This window comes from Tachypleus tridentatus, chromosome 1 (genome assembly GCF_004210375.1).
Source record: "Tachypleus tridentatus isolate NWPU-2018 chromosome 1, ASM421037v1, whole genome shotgun sequence".
NCBI classification, from domain to species: domain Eukaryota; kingdom Metazoa; phylum Arthropoda; class Merostomata; order Xiphosura; family Limulidae; genus Tachypleus; species Tachypleus tridentatus.
The window spans coordinates 2,848,643-2,866,538 of NC_134825.1; the positions used below are offsets into that span (position 1 = coordinate 2,848,643).

The window sequence follows — 17,896 nt, forward strand, 5'->3', positions numbered from 1 at the left end:
TATGAAATGTGAGCTTACAAACTGTGAATGGAAGTATTTGTTGAAGATTTGTTTTTTATTCCATACTTTCTTTAGTTTTGTCTCTGTTGATAAGTGAATCTTGTGTTAATATAAACCTAAGATTGTGCATGCATTTTGTTTTGGACATTGCAATAATTTTTTTTCTTCTCTTCTTTAATGTTTCTTATGTAAGATATCAAACTATAAATAGGTGGAAAAAAACATGTTTTAATATCTGTAACGTGTGTATTTTGTGTCTGTTGATAAGTCAACATAAATCTCTTCTAAAGACATTATACATGTATTAGATACTGTACACTGCATTAAGTTTTTTGGTTGTTTTTTTTTGCATTTTTCAGGCTTTGTTATGTAGCTGTTTCATTCCGTTCTACACAGGAATATTGCCCCCTAAGTTCCATGGAGTTGTAAGTAAAATAAAAGTATTGGTTTTGATTGTTAAGCATTGTTTATGTAGTTGATTCACTGAGTTTTGCACATAAGTATTGTTATTTATGAATCATATTATGCATTTGTTTCACCCGGTTTTACTATAAATCTAATTTGAGCTGAAACTGGAAGTAATCTTTAAGTCATGTGTTTGATTTAAGTGAAGGATTTGATATGAATGTTAATGCTTTCCAATATGGAGTAAGCTGTGATTACTGACCTATTAGGTATTATTTAGAAATAAAGTCGGTTTGTTATTTTCATTTACACTATAATATTCAGCATGTAGTGAATTTTCATTTCAGGATAAGAGTTTCAGAGATGTTTTTGTTGTTTTGTTTTGTTTTTGGTAAGAGTAGTGACTGGTATTTTGACTGTGTCAAATTGAAATATTTGAAAATGAGAAATTGTAAGAAGTGTATGATATTAACAAAAAGTAGGCTAAACTTCATAATAAACTTGGTGTATCCACAGTTTTATTTGATTGTGATGGAATTTCTTCAATTCTGCAGATTGAAATAGTTAATAAAATATACAGTTTTCTAAATATATTCTTAAATTATTTCAATTTAGGGAGTAGTTTAGTGATGCATGAGATATAGGTTACAAGTGTGACAGAAGAAGTAGCACTTCAATGGTGAAACTTTGCCAGTTGCAAGTGAATGGAAAAATAATGAAACATTAGTGAATCCTAGCTGTCAAAAGTGAAGGTTACTATTGCCTAATCTGAGTCAGTATATTTGTGAATGATCCAGTTTTACTGTATTTGTGCTGTCCATTATAATGGAAATGACAGTAGCAGCATCACAGCTAAAGAGACTGAGGGTGTCAGCATATGGAAGAGTTTAGAGCATGAGTACATATGAAACCATAGAAATTTTACCTGGCTAAAGTAAAGAAACATGCAACTAAACCTCTAAAGATACTTTAAGAGGGTTATAAAACCAGGTAAGTATGACCATTTTTTGATCCACACCTTTGGTTGATATTTTAACCAACTGATATTCACTGGTCATGTATTGTTGTTGGCCATGAGAGACTGAATTGTGTATTATTTTAGTAATCATGTTCTGCTTTCCATTCTTGTGTGCTTAAATCTCCAGTATGCTGCTAAAGAAGCAAACAATAGTATTGAGGAGTATTCTGAAGCACCAATGGAAACTGACCTTTTAGTCTGATTGCAGCTGAGTTAATCTGCTGGTGAGGTCATCCAATACATAGATGCCAACTGAAGCTGCAATTAATGATGGAACATAAAAAGGCACATAGGAAAGGTTATTGAAAACTTTAAGCTAAGAACACGACAGAAAATGTTTATGTAGGATATAAAAGACTGCAAAGTGTAAGAACTGTTATTTAATTCATTTAGTGATTTAATGTTGAATGATTATTTAGTTTTCCCCCCTTGAGGTGGATTCCTGTATGTGATGAATGGACCTCCCAGATGAGATTCTGTACATTCAGTTTACCTCCTCCAGAATCTGAGCATCCACCCATACGTTTGGCAGTTATGGCAATCTATGGGGAGGAAGCATCATGGTGGTTGAGGAGTCCAACCCAAACACACCACTCAGGCCTTGAATTCCTGTAGATGGGCGACATTGGGGTGCCTTCACCACCCCCCAAGCCCATTTGGATGACCCTGTTGGGCTAGGGTCAACTGAGTTCCAGTGTTAGACATTCTCAACATGTATTGTGAATATTGTGTCTGATGCTGGTGTTTCCATATAGTGCTCACGAAACCTGGTATTACTGCAGTGTCCTTGTTTGGCATTATAGTACGTCCTTCCATAATGCTCCATGATGAGTGGGGCCAGAAGGCACTGAAATTTCCTGAATTTATTATGGATACCTCAATTCACAAAAAAAATAAATCTGTAAATAATAAAAAACAGCTAATTGCAAAATGACCATGCATGGATGACTATTGCTTATTCACTAACACAGTCTCATTCTATGTCTAAATTTCTCATCCTTCATTCATTATATAAGAAATCCTTAGGGCAGATGCCTCCCTTTTCAAAAGAGATTGAATAAGCTGGCTGGCTTATTCAAGTTAATCAGGAAATTTCACTCAATTTGGTTAAAACATCTACACCACAACACAACAAACTGCTCCTGAATTACAAGTATACACATTGAGGCTACTCCCCATACTGTTCTACATTTCTCTCGAGGAGTGATCATTGAGAGAGATTTGAAGAACATCTCTCTGACAGAGATCGTTGCAAGTTTCTCCATCCAAGGAGAATTTTAGCTGTTGGCTGTATCTCTACTCTCAAGGGTGGAATTATGCTAGCAACCAAAATTCTAATTTTAACGTTTACAATCCACATTCACTTGCTTCTATAACACTCAACCATACATTTCTAACGCTCTCCAGTATTTCTAGTGCCAATAGTTTGGATGTTCTAATAAAGACAAATGGCTTGGTCATAAACCAAAGGATCCTCCACCTAAATGAAAATGGCCACTTTGATAGTATGAAACTGCTTTGATTGATTACTATCATACTGTGTGTCTTTTCTTACAGGCAATATTTCTGAAAACTACCAATACAGTCATCTTTCAGCAGTTTTCTTTATACCAGCACAAAAAATTGTGTGATGGAGCAGTGCATGGATGTGTGTTATACTTGTTTTACCAGCATGTGCCCACCCTGTCATTGTAGCTTGAAACACCATTAGAGGCCGTAGCCATCCATGTTTCCATAGGTTGTACCATCACTATTTGTTCTCTTTACCTGGCTCTTGGAGAGACCTCTAATCAATCAGACCTTGATGCTGTCATTGAACACTTGCTGTCTCCCTCTTTAATCCTGGGAGACTTTAATGGACCCAATTCTCTTTGCTCTCTGATCACAACATTTCTCTCTTCAGTACTGGTACTTACACTTATTTTCATGATACTTCAAAACTGCAATTTTTAATGCATCATCCCACCTGTAGTGTTGTCCTCATCCCCCAGTGAGCTATACTCTAGATGCACGTGATTGCCTCTGTCCTTGTATAATGTTACTATTTCTGCTGGTCAGCCCATCCCACCATGGCTTATTTCCATCCCCACCTGTTACCTTTCTTTAAGTCATTTGACTGTTTTTTATTTGCCAAACAGCTTTCAAACCATTCTTCTATTCCCATATATATGAATGGTTAGAAATCAGGTAACTCTGTGGCCTCTGTCATGGTTTGTTGAGGCTTGGTGGTTGTTCACAGGATTTCCTCCACATTGTAAGTCATTTTTCTGGCCCTTGATCATATAGAAACTGTTCAGTACAGTAATTATACTATTTATACCGACTCTCTTAACTCTATACTGGCCCTGGAATCGCTTCACATTAGTTCTCACTGATATTCAAAACTTACTGGCCCATTTCTCTTTAACATCTACTTCTATCCAGTTTTTCTGGATACCAGTCCACCTTAGTATGCACTGGAACGACCTTGCTGACTGACACAACAGGTAAGTCTGTCTGCTCTGGTGTTATCATTGCTGTGCCTGTTCCATATATGGACTATGATACTTTATTCAAAGCTCATCTCTGTGCCAGTTGAAAATCAACTTGGAGTGAGCTTTTCCAGAACAAACCTTTTGTTGCTTTTGGCCATCTTGTTTTCATAAGGATTGGAAGGAGGAAGTTATCCTGGCTATGCATTACTTAGTTTTTACCTCATCGTTTTCTTTTATCTGGGATTGATGCACCAACATGACACTCAAATCACAATAGTTCACTTTTTACTGTCGTGCCATCATTACAACTGTGAGCAACGGCACCATTTTGGACATTTTTGTTTTTTCCCATGGGTTTACCTCTGATGCTGGACAGTGCCGTTAGTGATGGTGACACTGTCCACCTTACTTGTGTTTTTATATTTTTGAGGACCATTGGTCTTTCTAATGCTATTTAAATCTTTTATTTGTATTTTAGCTACTGTTTTGTTTTGTCTTGATTTCTTTTTACATTGTATAATAATTTGTACTTTTATTTTTTTACTGGTTGTTTGGTGTAAAAAAAGCGTAGATGCTTTGCACCAATAAATGCCAAACAACCAACCAGCCAACTATTTAGTTTTCATAACAAATGTGCTAGAAGGTAATTATTTTAAAAGCAGTAATTATCACAAGTTTTGTCACATAACTTTGTGCCCCCTACTGATACTGGATTTACAACACTAAAATCAGGGGTTTGATTCCCTTCAGTGGCCTCAGAAGATGTGGCTTTGCTATAAGAAATCACACAACAAACACATAACTTTGTACAAGTCATAACATTGCTGAAGCCATCTTTATTGAAACTTCTAATACATTTTTCTTGCTGTGTGTGTATTGTTACATCATAGTGTTTCCTAATTTGTAGAAAATTCCAGGCTTCAACAAGGCAGGATATATAGAAATATATAAGTGACCAAGTGAGTGTAAGTGGAGAAAAGTTAGATAACATGAAGTTAACTGGTGTGTGAATGATTAGTCTTAATGGGTGATATACAGGGTGTTTGGAAAGTCACTGTGCAGTTTTGAAAGTAGCGATAACAGCATTCATTCAGTCTATTTCAAGCCAGTAACTGATAGCGGTGTTTAGAAACAAAATAAGAAGAATCCAGGCCTGTATTTATGCAACAGGGTCACTTTCAACATTTTTTATAATTGTCATTTATATTTACCTCCTGTATTCTATATTGAAACATGTCTGTTAATAACTATATAAGTGCACAGTGACTTTCCAAACACCCTGTATTAAAATGAGTTTTACAGTTTAGCAGAGATAAGGAGAATAATTTATCTTGTAAAATAATATTCTAAGTGATTAAATTAATCTCTACAGATTTTGACAAAAGGAGGACAATTATTTATAGCTCACTATATAATTATGGAAAGGTATGGGGTAACTGATAGTATTGTGACAAAAAAATAATAGAAATATGTTGCCTTATCATTTGAATTTTAAAGTAACTGAACCAGTCTGTATGGACTTTTAACAAGTAATGGGAATTATTGAGTTTCAGATACAACTGTTAGATATGTCGAAAGATGCCATAGACTATGACAAACGAAAAGTGACCTTGCTGAAACAATATGAACTTACAGAAAAGTTTTCATTAGAACTTTGGAGAAACTGCATTTCAGTTTATGGCACATCTATGGCAATAATTCACCAAATGGATTGACATAGGCAAGTGTGAATATACTTTTGAAGGAATGGCAGATATATCAGTAAGTGAACAATACATCAGCATGTGCCCAACTGACATGTCACAGTTCCCAAATGAAAGAACAACAAAAAACATCGATGAGTTGATCAACATGGCATAAAGGTATGTGGAAGCTTATGGAGGGAGTATAACTTGCAAGTCCAAGAATATCTAGTTAACGTGAAAACCAGTGGTGGTTGGCCCGAAGCATGAGTCCACCAAAGGTGATAGGAAACTAACAGATAAATCGGAGAAGAGATACTGTATTTTGTTATAAAATATTGCATATTGCAGCCACAGAAGAAATCTCAACATAAAGCAGTTGGAGCTGCCTGCAAATATGGTTCTGGCAAGAAAAAAGTGACTGTCACTGTGATTCTGCTGCCAGAAGAAATATAATCGAGAAAACTTTTCAAGAAGTGTCATTTCAATGATAGTGAGTGCAGACTAATAATCAGCTGAAGTTAGAAAATGTACCAACAGTGCCATTAGTGTTTTGAGCATGTGACAGACACCAAAAGGTGATACCAAATCACAACATTAAATTAAAGACAAGGAAGTGAAAGTCGTATGAGATGCTTGGTGCAGTAGTGCAGCAACAGGAATTAGTCTAGTATTTGATGGTCAGATGATATTCAAAGTACATTTATATGTGCTAATTGATGAAATAGTAAGAAAGATTCCCATAGCAAAAATAAAAGTGGATACACCATTTTACATGGGGCGTCTTGAGACCATGTCTATGTAAACACCAATCTATGACTTGGTAATTGACAATATATCAGGATGTATAACATTGAAGGAACCAGACAATATGAAGATTGATGAAGCATCTATAGTCAGTACTAGAGCTCAAAAAAGAAGAGAAGTCAGGAGATCAAGCCCCGATAAGTGTTAAAGGCAACATCCTGAATATAGGTTTGCTAGAGTTGGATGAAGCACAAAAGAAAGTCCCTTCATTGCACAAACTTTAGAATAATGCTCAGGAGAAAGTGAAACAAAGGTGAAAGGCTTTTACAGAATAGAGGACCAGAAGGAAGTGCTTTACCAGATTTATTAGTACAGTTACACTGGGGAAGTTAAACAGATCATAGTACTAACAGAATACTTGAATGCTTTCCTGGCAAGTGATGAAGTTGGCTTATTATTCAATTGTGGGAAGACACCTAGCAACAAAGAAGATAACAAATAAAATCATCAACAACTTCTATTGGTCAAGAATAATTGGAGATACAAACAGATTCTGCAGGTCATGTGACTTCAGCCAAAGGTCAAAACCTACAGGAAAGATAACCAAGGCGTCACTTGGTGATATGCCTCTCATAGATTGTTTGCTTTGTTTTTTGAATTTCCCACAAAGTTACATGAGGGCTAGCAGCATTAATTGTCCCTAATTTTGCAGTGTAAGACAAGAGGGAAGGCAGCTAATCATCACCACCCACTGTCAACTCTTGGGCTACTCTTTCACCAACAAATAGTGGGATTGACCATCACATTATAACACCCCCACAGTTAAAAGGGCGAGCATGTTTGGTATGACGGAGATTCGAACCCACAACCCTCGGATTCCGAGTCAAGTGCCTTAACCAACCAGCCATGCCAGGCTGCCTCTCATAGAAGAGCCAATCAGCAGAGTAGCTGTGGATGTGATTGCACCACTAGTGCCTGTTTCTAACAAGGGTAGTTGATGTGTGCCGATAGAAGTTGACTATGTGATATGTTATCCAGAAGCCTGAGGATTGAGACAGAAAGAGAGTAGCAGAAGCCTTCCTGGAAGTGTTCTGCACAACAGCTTTCTGAAAGACGTCTTGAATGACAGAGGAACTCCATTTATCTCAGAAGTGGTGCAAGTGATGTGCAGATTCATAAGTACCAGTCAGCATTTTATCATCCCATACAATCTTAAATGTAATGGACTTTGTGAGAGAATAAATGGAGTCTTAAAGAGCATGCTAAGAAAGATGTGCCAATAAAGTCCATGTGAATGGGATAGATACTTGCAGGTGATATTAGTTGGTTAATGAGAAGTCCTACAAGCAATTATGGGATTTTCACACTTTAAGTTACTGTACAGAAGAACAGTAGAGAACAGAAGAGGTCTGATGCAGATATTGAAAGAGCTATGGACAGGAGAATAATCAGAAGTCAAAAGCTAATAACAAGTACCAGTACATGCTAGAACTTAGAAACCAACTGAAGGAACATGTCAACTTGCTTGAGAGAGGTTGTATGCAGCTTAAGGCAGTCAAAAGCACTTCTATGACAAGAAGGCCATGGAGTGACATTTCAAAGTCGAACAGAAATTCTTAGTTCTGTTGCCCATAGTCAACAATAAGCACACTCTCCAGTATTTTGATATACATGAATTTCTCAAGAGGATGGCCTGTAAGATGAAAGTGAATAGAAAGACCAAGATCTCCCAATCTGTAGAAGAAGCACTTTGAGAGAAAAGACCTAACAAGTCCAGCTACTAAGACAAAGACAGATAATATAGGTGTAGCTGTTATAGATGTAGAACCAGGGAGCAAAGGAAATGAAGACTTACTGTACCTAAAGACCACTTAGTGGAAATGAGACACACAAAGTTGTCAGCATCAGTGAAGAACAGACTGGCTTGCAGAAAAAAGAGCTGCAAGATCTGCTGTTCCATTATGTGGATGTATTCACAGTTTAACCAAGAAAGACAGACCTTGTACAAGACAGCAGCAAAACCACAACCAGAGATCCTGTAAAGCTGAATTTTTAAAAGATGAGAAACCTGATAAAGTTGGAAGTTGAGGCAATGTTAGAAGATGGAATCATTGAATCAGTCTACTGTTACCAATTGTAAGAAGTGGAATGGATCAAAGTGCTTTTGGATAGACTTCCATAAGCTGTATTTTGTGATGAAGTTCAATGACGAACACATGGGGAAACCAGAGGCTATTGTGGCAAAACTATATGGGGCCAGGTTCTTCTTAAAGACTGACCTCAATGAAGGTTATTGGCTGATCCTGATGGAGACACGACCTAAAGAAGAGAAAGCATTTATGACACCAAAAGGTATTACCAATTTAAGAGAACACTATTTGGATTAGTCAACTCAGCAGCAAATTCAATTGCAGAATGAGGAAAATATGGGTGACATTCTGACACACACTGCAAGATAGGAAGACAATCTAAAAAAACGTTTAAAGAACCATTCAGGTGAGATGGGTAGCAGGTCTGACCATCACACCATCCAAATGTTACCCTGGCTATTCTGTGCTGACGCTTATTGGACACAAGCTGAGGGATTGACTGATAGCCATGGAAAAGGAGAAGATAACCTGTATACAAGATACACCAACTGTGATAATCAAACAACAGTTCAGATTCTTTGTGGGATACTACAGGAAGTTTACACTGTACTATGCTGAAGTTTGTTGGACACAAGCTGAGGGATTGACTGATAGCCATGGAAGAGGAGAAGATAACCTGTATACAAGATACACCAACTGTGATAATCAAACAACAGTTCAGATTCTTTGTGGGATACTACAGGAAGTTTACACTCTACTATGCTGAAGTTTGTTGGACGCAAGCTGAGGGATTGACTGACAGCCATGGAAGAGGAGAAGGTAACCTGTATACAAGATACACCAACTGTGATAATCAAACAACAATTCAGATTCTTTGTGGGATACTACAGGAAGTTTACACTGTACTATGCTGAAGTTTGTTGGACGCAAGCTGAGGGATTGACTGATAGCCATGGAAGAGGAGAAGGTAACCTGTATACAAGATACACCAACTGTGATAATCAAACAACAATTCAGATTCTTTGTGGGATACTACAGGAAGTTTACACTGTACTATGCTGAAGTTTGTTGGATGCAAGCTGAAGGATTGACTGATAGCCATGGAAGAGGAGAAGGTAACCTGTATACAAGATACACCAACTGTGATAATCAAACAACAATTCAGATTCTTTGTGGGATACTACAGGAAGTTTACACTGTACTATGCTGAAGTTGATGCAGCATCGACTAATCTGACCAAGAATCACCTACCCAAAAAAGGTGGAGTGGTAAAAACCACACCAGATGGCATTCCAGAAATAGAAGAAAATATTGGGAAGTTTGTTGATTCTTAGTATGCTAGACTTTAACAAACTGTTCTTTGTTCAGAATGATGCTTTAGACATTGGAATTGGGGCAGTTATACAAGAACATGAAGGTGAACTGTTTCCAGCAATGTACATAAACATAAAGTAGTTGAGTGGAGGTGAATAACTACTACATGATCAAATGGGAGTATCTGGCCATCGTATTTGCCATCCAGAGAGTATCTGGCCATCATATTTGCCATCCAGAAGTTCCAGAACGACCTATACGGGAAGGCGTTCATCATCCAGACAGATCATCAAACACATGCATGCATTCAGAACTGCAAAATTGAAAGTGCACTGATCGTGAAATTAAAGCCACACCATGCATGTAATCCATCAAGGGGACTACAAATGTTAGTACAGACTGTATGCAAAGACTTAGTGTGTGAACTGAAAAGAGTTTTGGTATATAGTCAAATAAATAGCAAAAATGTTTTCTTGAAAATGTGCTTATTGTTTGATATTTAAGACAATTTAGTATAAGAACTATTATTTAATTAATTTAGTGATTTGATATATATTGGTTATCAAGTTTTCATAACAAATGTGTTGAAAGTTAATTATTTTGAAATTGATAATTTTGTCAGATATTGTTACATGGCTTTGTGCAAGTCATAAATTGATAATTTTGTCAGACGTTGTTACCTAGCTTTGTGCAAGTCATAAATTGATAATTATATCAGACGTTGTTACCTAGCTTTGTGCAAGTCATAAATTGATAATTTTATCAGACGTTGTTACCTAGCTTTGTGCAAGTCATAAATTGATAATTTTATCAGACGTTGTTACATGGCTTTGTGCAAGTCATAAATTGATAATTTTATCAGACGTTGTTACATGGCTTTGTGATATTGCTGGTGTCATCTTTCTTAAAGCTTCTAATAAGTTTTGTTCTATATATCTTCTAATAAGTTTTGTTCTATATATCTTTTAATAAGATTTGTTCTATATATCTTCTAATAAGTTTTGTTCTATATATCTTCTAATAAGTTTTGTTCTATATATCTTTTAATAAGATTTGTTCTATATATCTTCTAATAAGTTTTGTTCTATATATCTTCTAATAAGATTTGTTCTATATATCTTCTAATAAGTTTTGTTCTATATATCTTCTAATAAGTTTTGTTCTATATATCTTCTAATAAGTTTTGTTCAATATATCTTCTAATAAGTTTTGTTCTATATATCTTCTAATAAGATTTGTTCAATATATCTTCTAATAAGTTTTGTTCTATATATCTTCTAATAAGTTTTGTTCTATATATCTTCTAATAAGTTTTGTTCTATATATATTGTTACATCATAGCACTTCCTAATTTGTATTGTAAAATAGTTTTCTAAGTAATTGAACCCCTGTGTGTAACCTAAATTTCTTGGCAGATTGACTTGGACATAGTAAGGTTATACCATTGTACAATATGCCAATGACCTATTTTTTAAAATATGTTTTTGCAATTACAGTGCCATACTTTCACCAATTCACATGAAATTTGGGGCAAAGATACTTTTATAGAAGTCCCACACATTAACAGAAAAAAATAGTTTACTTTCTTGTATTTGGTAATTATAGGGGGCTCATAATGCCTCAAAAAACATAACTTAAGGCATTTTTGACAGTTACACAACCATATTTTGACAAATTTAATACAAAGATAATTTTTACAGGTACCATACATACATATGCATACAAAAATGTGGGATATATTCATTCGTCCTAAATGAGTTGAAAGGTTACATAAATCTATGATTTTAGGAGTTTTCATCACTTACTTAGCTATATTTTGACCAATTTACATGGAATGTAATACCAAGATATTCTTTTCAGGCCCAAAATGGAGATATAGACAATTTTGTAACTTTTGTATCTTACTCAGTTTTTCAGAAATAAAAGCAGTATTTAGGATTGGGTGAAATATTCATGTGTGTGTCAACCAACTTACATGGGACTCGATACAAAGATGCTTTCTTGTAGATCCCAAGCAGTAATATTAACAGTTTTCAATTTTTCTATATTTATAGCGATTTTTTTTATCTGTTGTGAACTTCAACCATGTTGGGCTTGCATGGTATACAATTTTGCAATTACTTGTAAGTGTTGTCATCTTTGAGTTTATTAGTATAAGAGTTTGTTGGTAACTTTGTTTCATTTTATTTTTAACTATATTAAATCATATAGATATATAGATATGTGTGTATGTTTTTATTTCTGTACAGAATTTACTTTGTATCTTACATTTTCATTTCTTTCAATGCCGAAGGGTTAGTTTGCATTAGTGTGTTAAACAGTTGCTTTACATTTATTCCTTTTTTATTATGTTGTAACCATTGTATGCATAAATGAAGATTATATATGTATTTGTTATCCTATTATTTTCCAGGCTTACATGGATGGTGCCTTCAGCAACAACCTACCAGTTTTAAATGAGAATACTATCACTGTCTCCCCCTTCAGTGGGGAGAGTGATATCTGCCCCCAGGACAACAACTTCAGCATCATGCAGATTAGTTTAGCAAACACAAATATAGCTGTAAGTAATGAAACTATCTACTTATTGATCTTTTAATAAATGTATAAGACTGTTCAAAAATTATATAAATTCTTCTCAAATATGATAAAAACGTGTTAAATCCTATCCTGTAGAACAGCTTGTAATTATTACTATTACTTATATTTTTAATACTTAATACTATGTTTGTTTAATTACAGTTACCACATCAATGAGTATTGTAGGCTACTTCAATTCTGTTATAGCTCTGTGAAATATATTGTGGTGTTATTACTATAGTGGGTATTACAAACTGCTATAATTAACTGATATTTGGTTCTCAAGCACATTTGTATCTTAATACATTAGTGGATATTGTATACTTCTGAAATTAACTTGTAGCTCTGCGAAGTATATTCATATTTTATTACTTTAGTGATATAAACTTTAAAATTGTTATTTCTTAGTGAAATGTATTTACATGTTGGTACATTAGTGGATATTGTATAATACTATAATTAAGTGTTTTTGAGTTGTTAAGTATATTTAGGTTTTATTAAAATAGTGGCTATTGTAGAGTGCTATAATTTACTGTTATTTCTGTTTAAAAGAGCTTTCATCACATTAACTAGTTGTACATGCTGTCTTGTTTTGTATTTTATTTTTGTTTTCAAGGATCTGTCAGTCATCAAAAGGTTTGTAAATTTTCATATTAAACAGAAATTTTGTTGACATTTTTACTTAAAGACATTGTTTTCTAGATATCTCCTGACAACTTGTATCGTATTACAAGGATTCTGTTTCCTGCTCATCCAGAAATCTTAAGTAAAATGTGTCAACAAGGATTTGACGATGCTCTTAAGTTTCTACAGAGACACAGTATGTTTGTGATAACTTGTAAAAAATGTACAAATAAATGGCTATCATACCTTTGTTTATTTCAATAATTTTATTCACCAAAAAACAGGTTTGTTACGTCTGTTTATTACACGTATGAAATTCATTAGTAGATAATTTTTAGATATTTGTTTATTATGTGTATTACGTTCACTGGTAAACAGCTTTTATAATTATACATTTGAATTTGAAAAACAACTCAATGTTTAAAGTAATCTTAAGTACAATATGATTTGTTTTTACATATAATATCCTACGTGAGATGTTTACAAGTGCATTTGAATCCGTAATTAACATATTCAAGTGATGAAAATAATGTAATAGTTTAATTTGTTTACATATAATATGCATAAGATGTTTAGATGTAGATTTGAATCTGACAACATATTAAAGTGGTGAAAGTCAGGTACAATGTTGGTTTGTTTTAGATATGATATCCTGCATGAGATGTTTAGAAGTACAGTCTAGCTTTATTGTGGCAGAATCTGACACCTTCACAGAAAATGATACTTTTAGTTCCAGTGCAGAAAATGAATCAGAACATTCATATGATGGTTGTATGGATTGTCGTTATCGTCAACAGATGGCGCTACTGGACAGTGTACCAGAAACTGTAGTGAAAGGCAATACTTTAGCAACTTTTATATTAATTAATTTAGTTGTAAGATTTTGTATAAGATTGTTATAAAAATCGAAGATTAACATTGTGAGACCTATTAATACACTAAGATAAATAAGACACTATTTTGATTGTAATTTAATGATGAAAAACCAATTTTGAGATTATCAAAGACTCATCTCTTCTTCATTACCCATCCAAGCCATCTCTAAACTTAAAGCCACTAACAATTAATTACAGCATAAAGATGCTATAACGACACTAGTTATTTAGTTCAATGTTATTGTTTTGTCTGTTTTCCAGTTTTGTCATTCCTTATAAATTACGCATCAGTATGTTAATGTCCAGATCCACCTTTCAAACATACACATGTTATAGGGTCTTTATCACTTAGTAACAATGCCTATTCAGTAATAACATTATTTCTAGTACTTGATAGTTATTGTTGATTGTGATATAAGTATGCTATATTAACAATACCTATTTAGTAAGGGTACTATTATTTCTATTATTGTCTCCACTTTTTGAGAGGTATTTTTAAATATGACATTATGATGTTATAGTGAATGTATTTGTTTAGCAGTGAACAGAAATTCTTTCATGTGATAACCAATATTGGTTTGAAAGTTTTTTTCCTAGTATGAAAATCTTAAAAATGTATTTATTTTCTAACAGCAATTAAAAATGCATCTGACGAGGTTAACAAAGGCATTATAAACTGGTTGTTTTGTCATCGACCAGTCAAACTACTGTCACTTCTATCTCTTCCATATGTGTTACCTATTGACATTACAATTGTCATATTTTGCAAGTAAGTCATATACCATTCAAATCTTAAGCTTCTTGTCCTATCAATATTTATACATATATGTACATATGCTTTACTTCTGCACTTTTAACCTAGCCCTAATTATTGATACTTGTGTTTAAATTAATTGTTTGTCCATGTTTTCTGATTTTCAAGATTCTAGATAAAGTCATTCATGTGATATACAAAATATATAGTTAATACCTCATACCATTATTATATTTAGGGAATTCTTTGTGTTTTATCATTTTGGTAATACCATAAAAAGAATACACATAAGGTTAAATACTGTGGTAGTACAATCCACACTGAAAGAAATGACAGTACTATGGCAGTACAATCTGCACTGAAAAAGATAACAATATTGTGACAGTACATTCCACACTGAAAGAGATGACAATACTGTGGCAGTATAATATAGACTGAAAGAGATGACTATATCTCAAGTGAATAATGACTCTATAGTGTAGTCCAAAGAATCAGTGATGTATTTTATAGAGTCCAGAAGATCAGACATCCCAAGCTAATGGTCATAAACCATACATTGGCAGGAGAACAGTCATATGGTTAGTGTCAGAGAACACTTTAACAAAACTTTTATCATTCGCTGCCATGCTTAGTGTTAAGATAACCTTCAGTGTATTACCAGGGGTGAAATGTACATCAGATTTTCTTGGCCATCTACCTGTAGAAATACCTTCCATGGTAAGATGGCAAGGAATGATAAAATGAAAGAAGACATCTGTCTTATCTTACATAACAGTCTATGAAAATCACCAAAACCATTTCTGTATATAAATGATTTTATTACTGCAGTAGTTAGTGTTTAGATTTACGAATATCTGTTGTCAGAACTTATTTTATTTTTAAATATAAATTTCAAGTTAAATTATCAGTCCTTTGTATAGTATGTTTATTTAAGGAATTTGACAATCTAAGAGAGTTGTACAGTATTTTATAAATATAGATGTTTTTAAAGAAGAAAGGACTGCTTCGTTTTTGATCACAACCCTATGATTATAATCACGTATTTTAATGTTATTAATTTTTCCAAAGTTTGATCAGTATAAAATGTGAAGCTGGAATATGTGATTGATGATTTCTGTTAATAGCTTACACTAAGTTTGAATTAGTGAGTTAATAGTTGAGTGAGTTTGTTAGACACTTCACTTTTTCAACAAAATAGTAAATGATGAAACCTCTACTGTTTAGAGTGCAAGAAATTAGCAGGTAAGTGAAACTGTTGTACCAGCATTTTACCTGAACTTCTAAGTGAGCATCAGTTAAGCTGTCTTTTTGAAGAAATAACATGTATTTATAACCATTAGTGGGCTAGACTGTACAGTATAATTTTATCAAATATTCAAAATAACTCACTTAACAATCTATAGAATATATTTACAAATATACTAATGTTTTATTCTGTTTATGTCACATAGTTAATAATTTAGGGTCAGGTTAACTTATTACTGTTTTCCACATATGCAAGTAACACTTTAATAGTCTTGCTAGTGTCCTTTTCTGTTTGTTTTGTGCAGATAATACGTGTAGAATTTTCAAGTACAATAATTGTCTTTTATATGTTACAGAATCATGAACACTTATGTATTATTTCACAGATTGTGGAAACTAGTGCCAACTTTGCAGGAAGAACTACAAATAAATCTGAGAAAGGTTTTGAATCTTCTAAAATCCATTATAAACAAACTGAACAAGAAGAGATGTATGCACAGTGCTAAGTAAGTATGTCTTTAATTTTGTAACATTATTAATGATCCTACTAAGTCTAAAGGTTATACATCAGGGTAAGATATGATGACTTGTCTTTAGCATTAATAATCCTTTCAAGTGTAATCGTTATATGTAAACATCAGTTACGATGACTTGTTTTTAGTATTGATAATCCTGCTAAGTGTAATCGTTATATTTAAGCATCAGTTACGATGACTTGTCTTTAGTATTGATAATCTTGCTAAGTGTAACGGTTATATTTAAGCATCAGTTATGATGACTTGTCTTTAGTATTAATAATCCTGCTAAGTGTAATCGTTATAATATTTAAGCATCAGTTACGATGACGTGTCTTTAGTATTAATAATTCTGCTAAGTCTAAAGGCTATGGGTTTGATGGCTTACATTTGTTATTGACAATTCTGTTAAGTTTAAAAGTTTAGTCTCAGGATCACGTGTGATGACTGTCATTTATTATGAATATCCTTCTCTGTCTTGAAGTTTGGTGTAGGAACCATCTATGATGACTGTCATTTATTATGAATATCCTACTTTGTTTAAAGGTTTGGTGTCAGAATCATGTATGATGACTGTCATTTATTATGAATATCTTACTTTGTCTAAATATTTGGTGTCAGGACCATGTATGATGACTGTCATTTATTACGAATATCCTTCTCTGTCCAAATGTTTGGTGTCAGCATCATGTGTGTTTATTTACATTTGTTATTAATGATTCCACTAAGTTTAAAGACTAGGGGATTGATTATAGACAGGTATGATGCCTTACATTTGTTATCCATATTCCTACTTTCTATAAAGGTTTGACGTCGTTGTCAGGTATGATAGAGATTGATTACAGACAGGTATGATGCCTTACATTTGTTATCCATATTCCTACTTTCTATAAAGGTTTGATGTCGTTGTCAGGTATGATAGAGATTGATTACAGACAGGTATGATGCCTTACATTTGTTATCCATATTCCTACTTTCTATAAAGGTTTGATGTCGTTGTCAGGTATGATAGAGATTGATTACAGGCAGGTATGATGCCTCACATTTGTTATCCATATTCCTACTTTCTATAAAGGTTTGATGTAATTGTCAGGTATGAAACTTACCTTTGTATAAATATAAAGTTTTGTTTCATGTTTTTCTTTGTCAAATGGAAGACTTTCAGCTTAAGAGCAGATAGAAGCTACTTCATTGACTTGAGTAGTAACTAGCAGGTGATAGGACATTGACGTCCTGTGTTTTTTATGAACACAGTTGTTTGTTTAATATTTCTCCTTTAACTTTTTGAGACTTATAGTTCTTGTTTTTAAAGAGTATATTTAGTGGAAGCATGTAATATTTTGTAATGATTTTGACTACGAAACTACGTATAAATTCAATTATATACTTCAAATATTCTTAATTTTTACAGCTGATATTGTGAATCAGTTGTGGTAAAACTGTGTGATTCCCACATAAACTTTTCACAAGTTTGTTGGTAAATGAATGAGATCTGTGATTAACATAGTTTAGTAGTTGAGCATCCCATATGTGACAAATGTTATGACTTTGTAAGATGAACTTCCAAGTGGAT

General features: G+C 33.6%; 1 protein-coding gene across 7 annotated transcripts in view; it reads left to right on the top strand.

Annotated features, from left to right (window-relative positions):
* Positions 1 to 17,896, top strand: part of LOC143230520 (patatin-like phospholipase domain-containing protein 2) — a 211,467-nt gene that overhangs the window by 183,917 nt on the left and 9,654 nt on the right. For all 7 annotated transcript variants that reach the window (XM_076464274.1, XM_076464351.1, XM_076464431.1 and 4 more), the window contains 6 exons: positions 360 to 425; positions 12,144 to 12,293; positions 13,013 to 13,130; positions 13,577 to 13,771; positions 14,443 to 14,578; positions 16,195 to 16,314. In XM_076464274.1, coding sequence (XP_076320389.1) covers positions 360 to 425; positions 12,144 to 12,293; positions 13,013 to 13,130; positions 13,577 to 13,771; positions 14,443 to 14,578; positions 16,195 to 16,314 — 785 coding nt within the window. The remainder of the gene's footprint in view (positions 1 to 359; positions 426 to 12,143; positions 12,294 to 13,012; positions 13,131 to 13,576; positions 13,772 to 14,442; positions 14,579 to 16,194; positions 16,315 to 17,896) is intronic.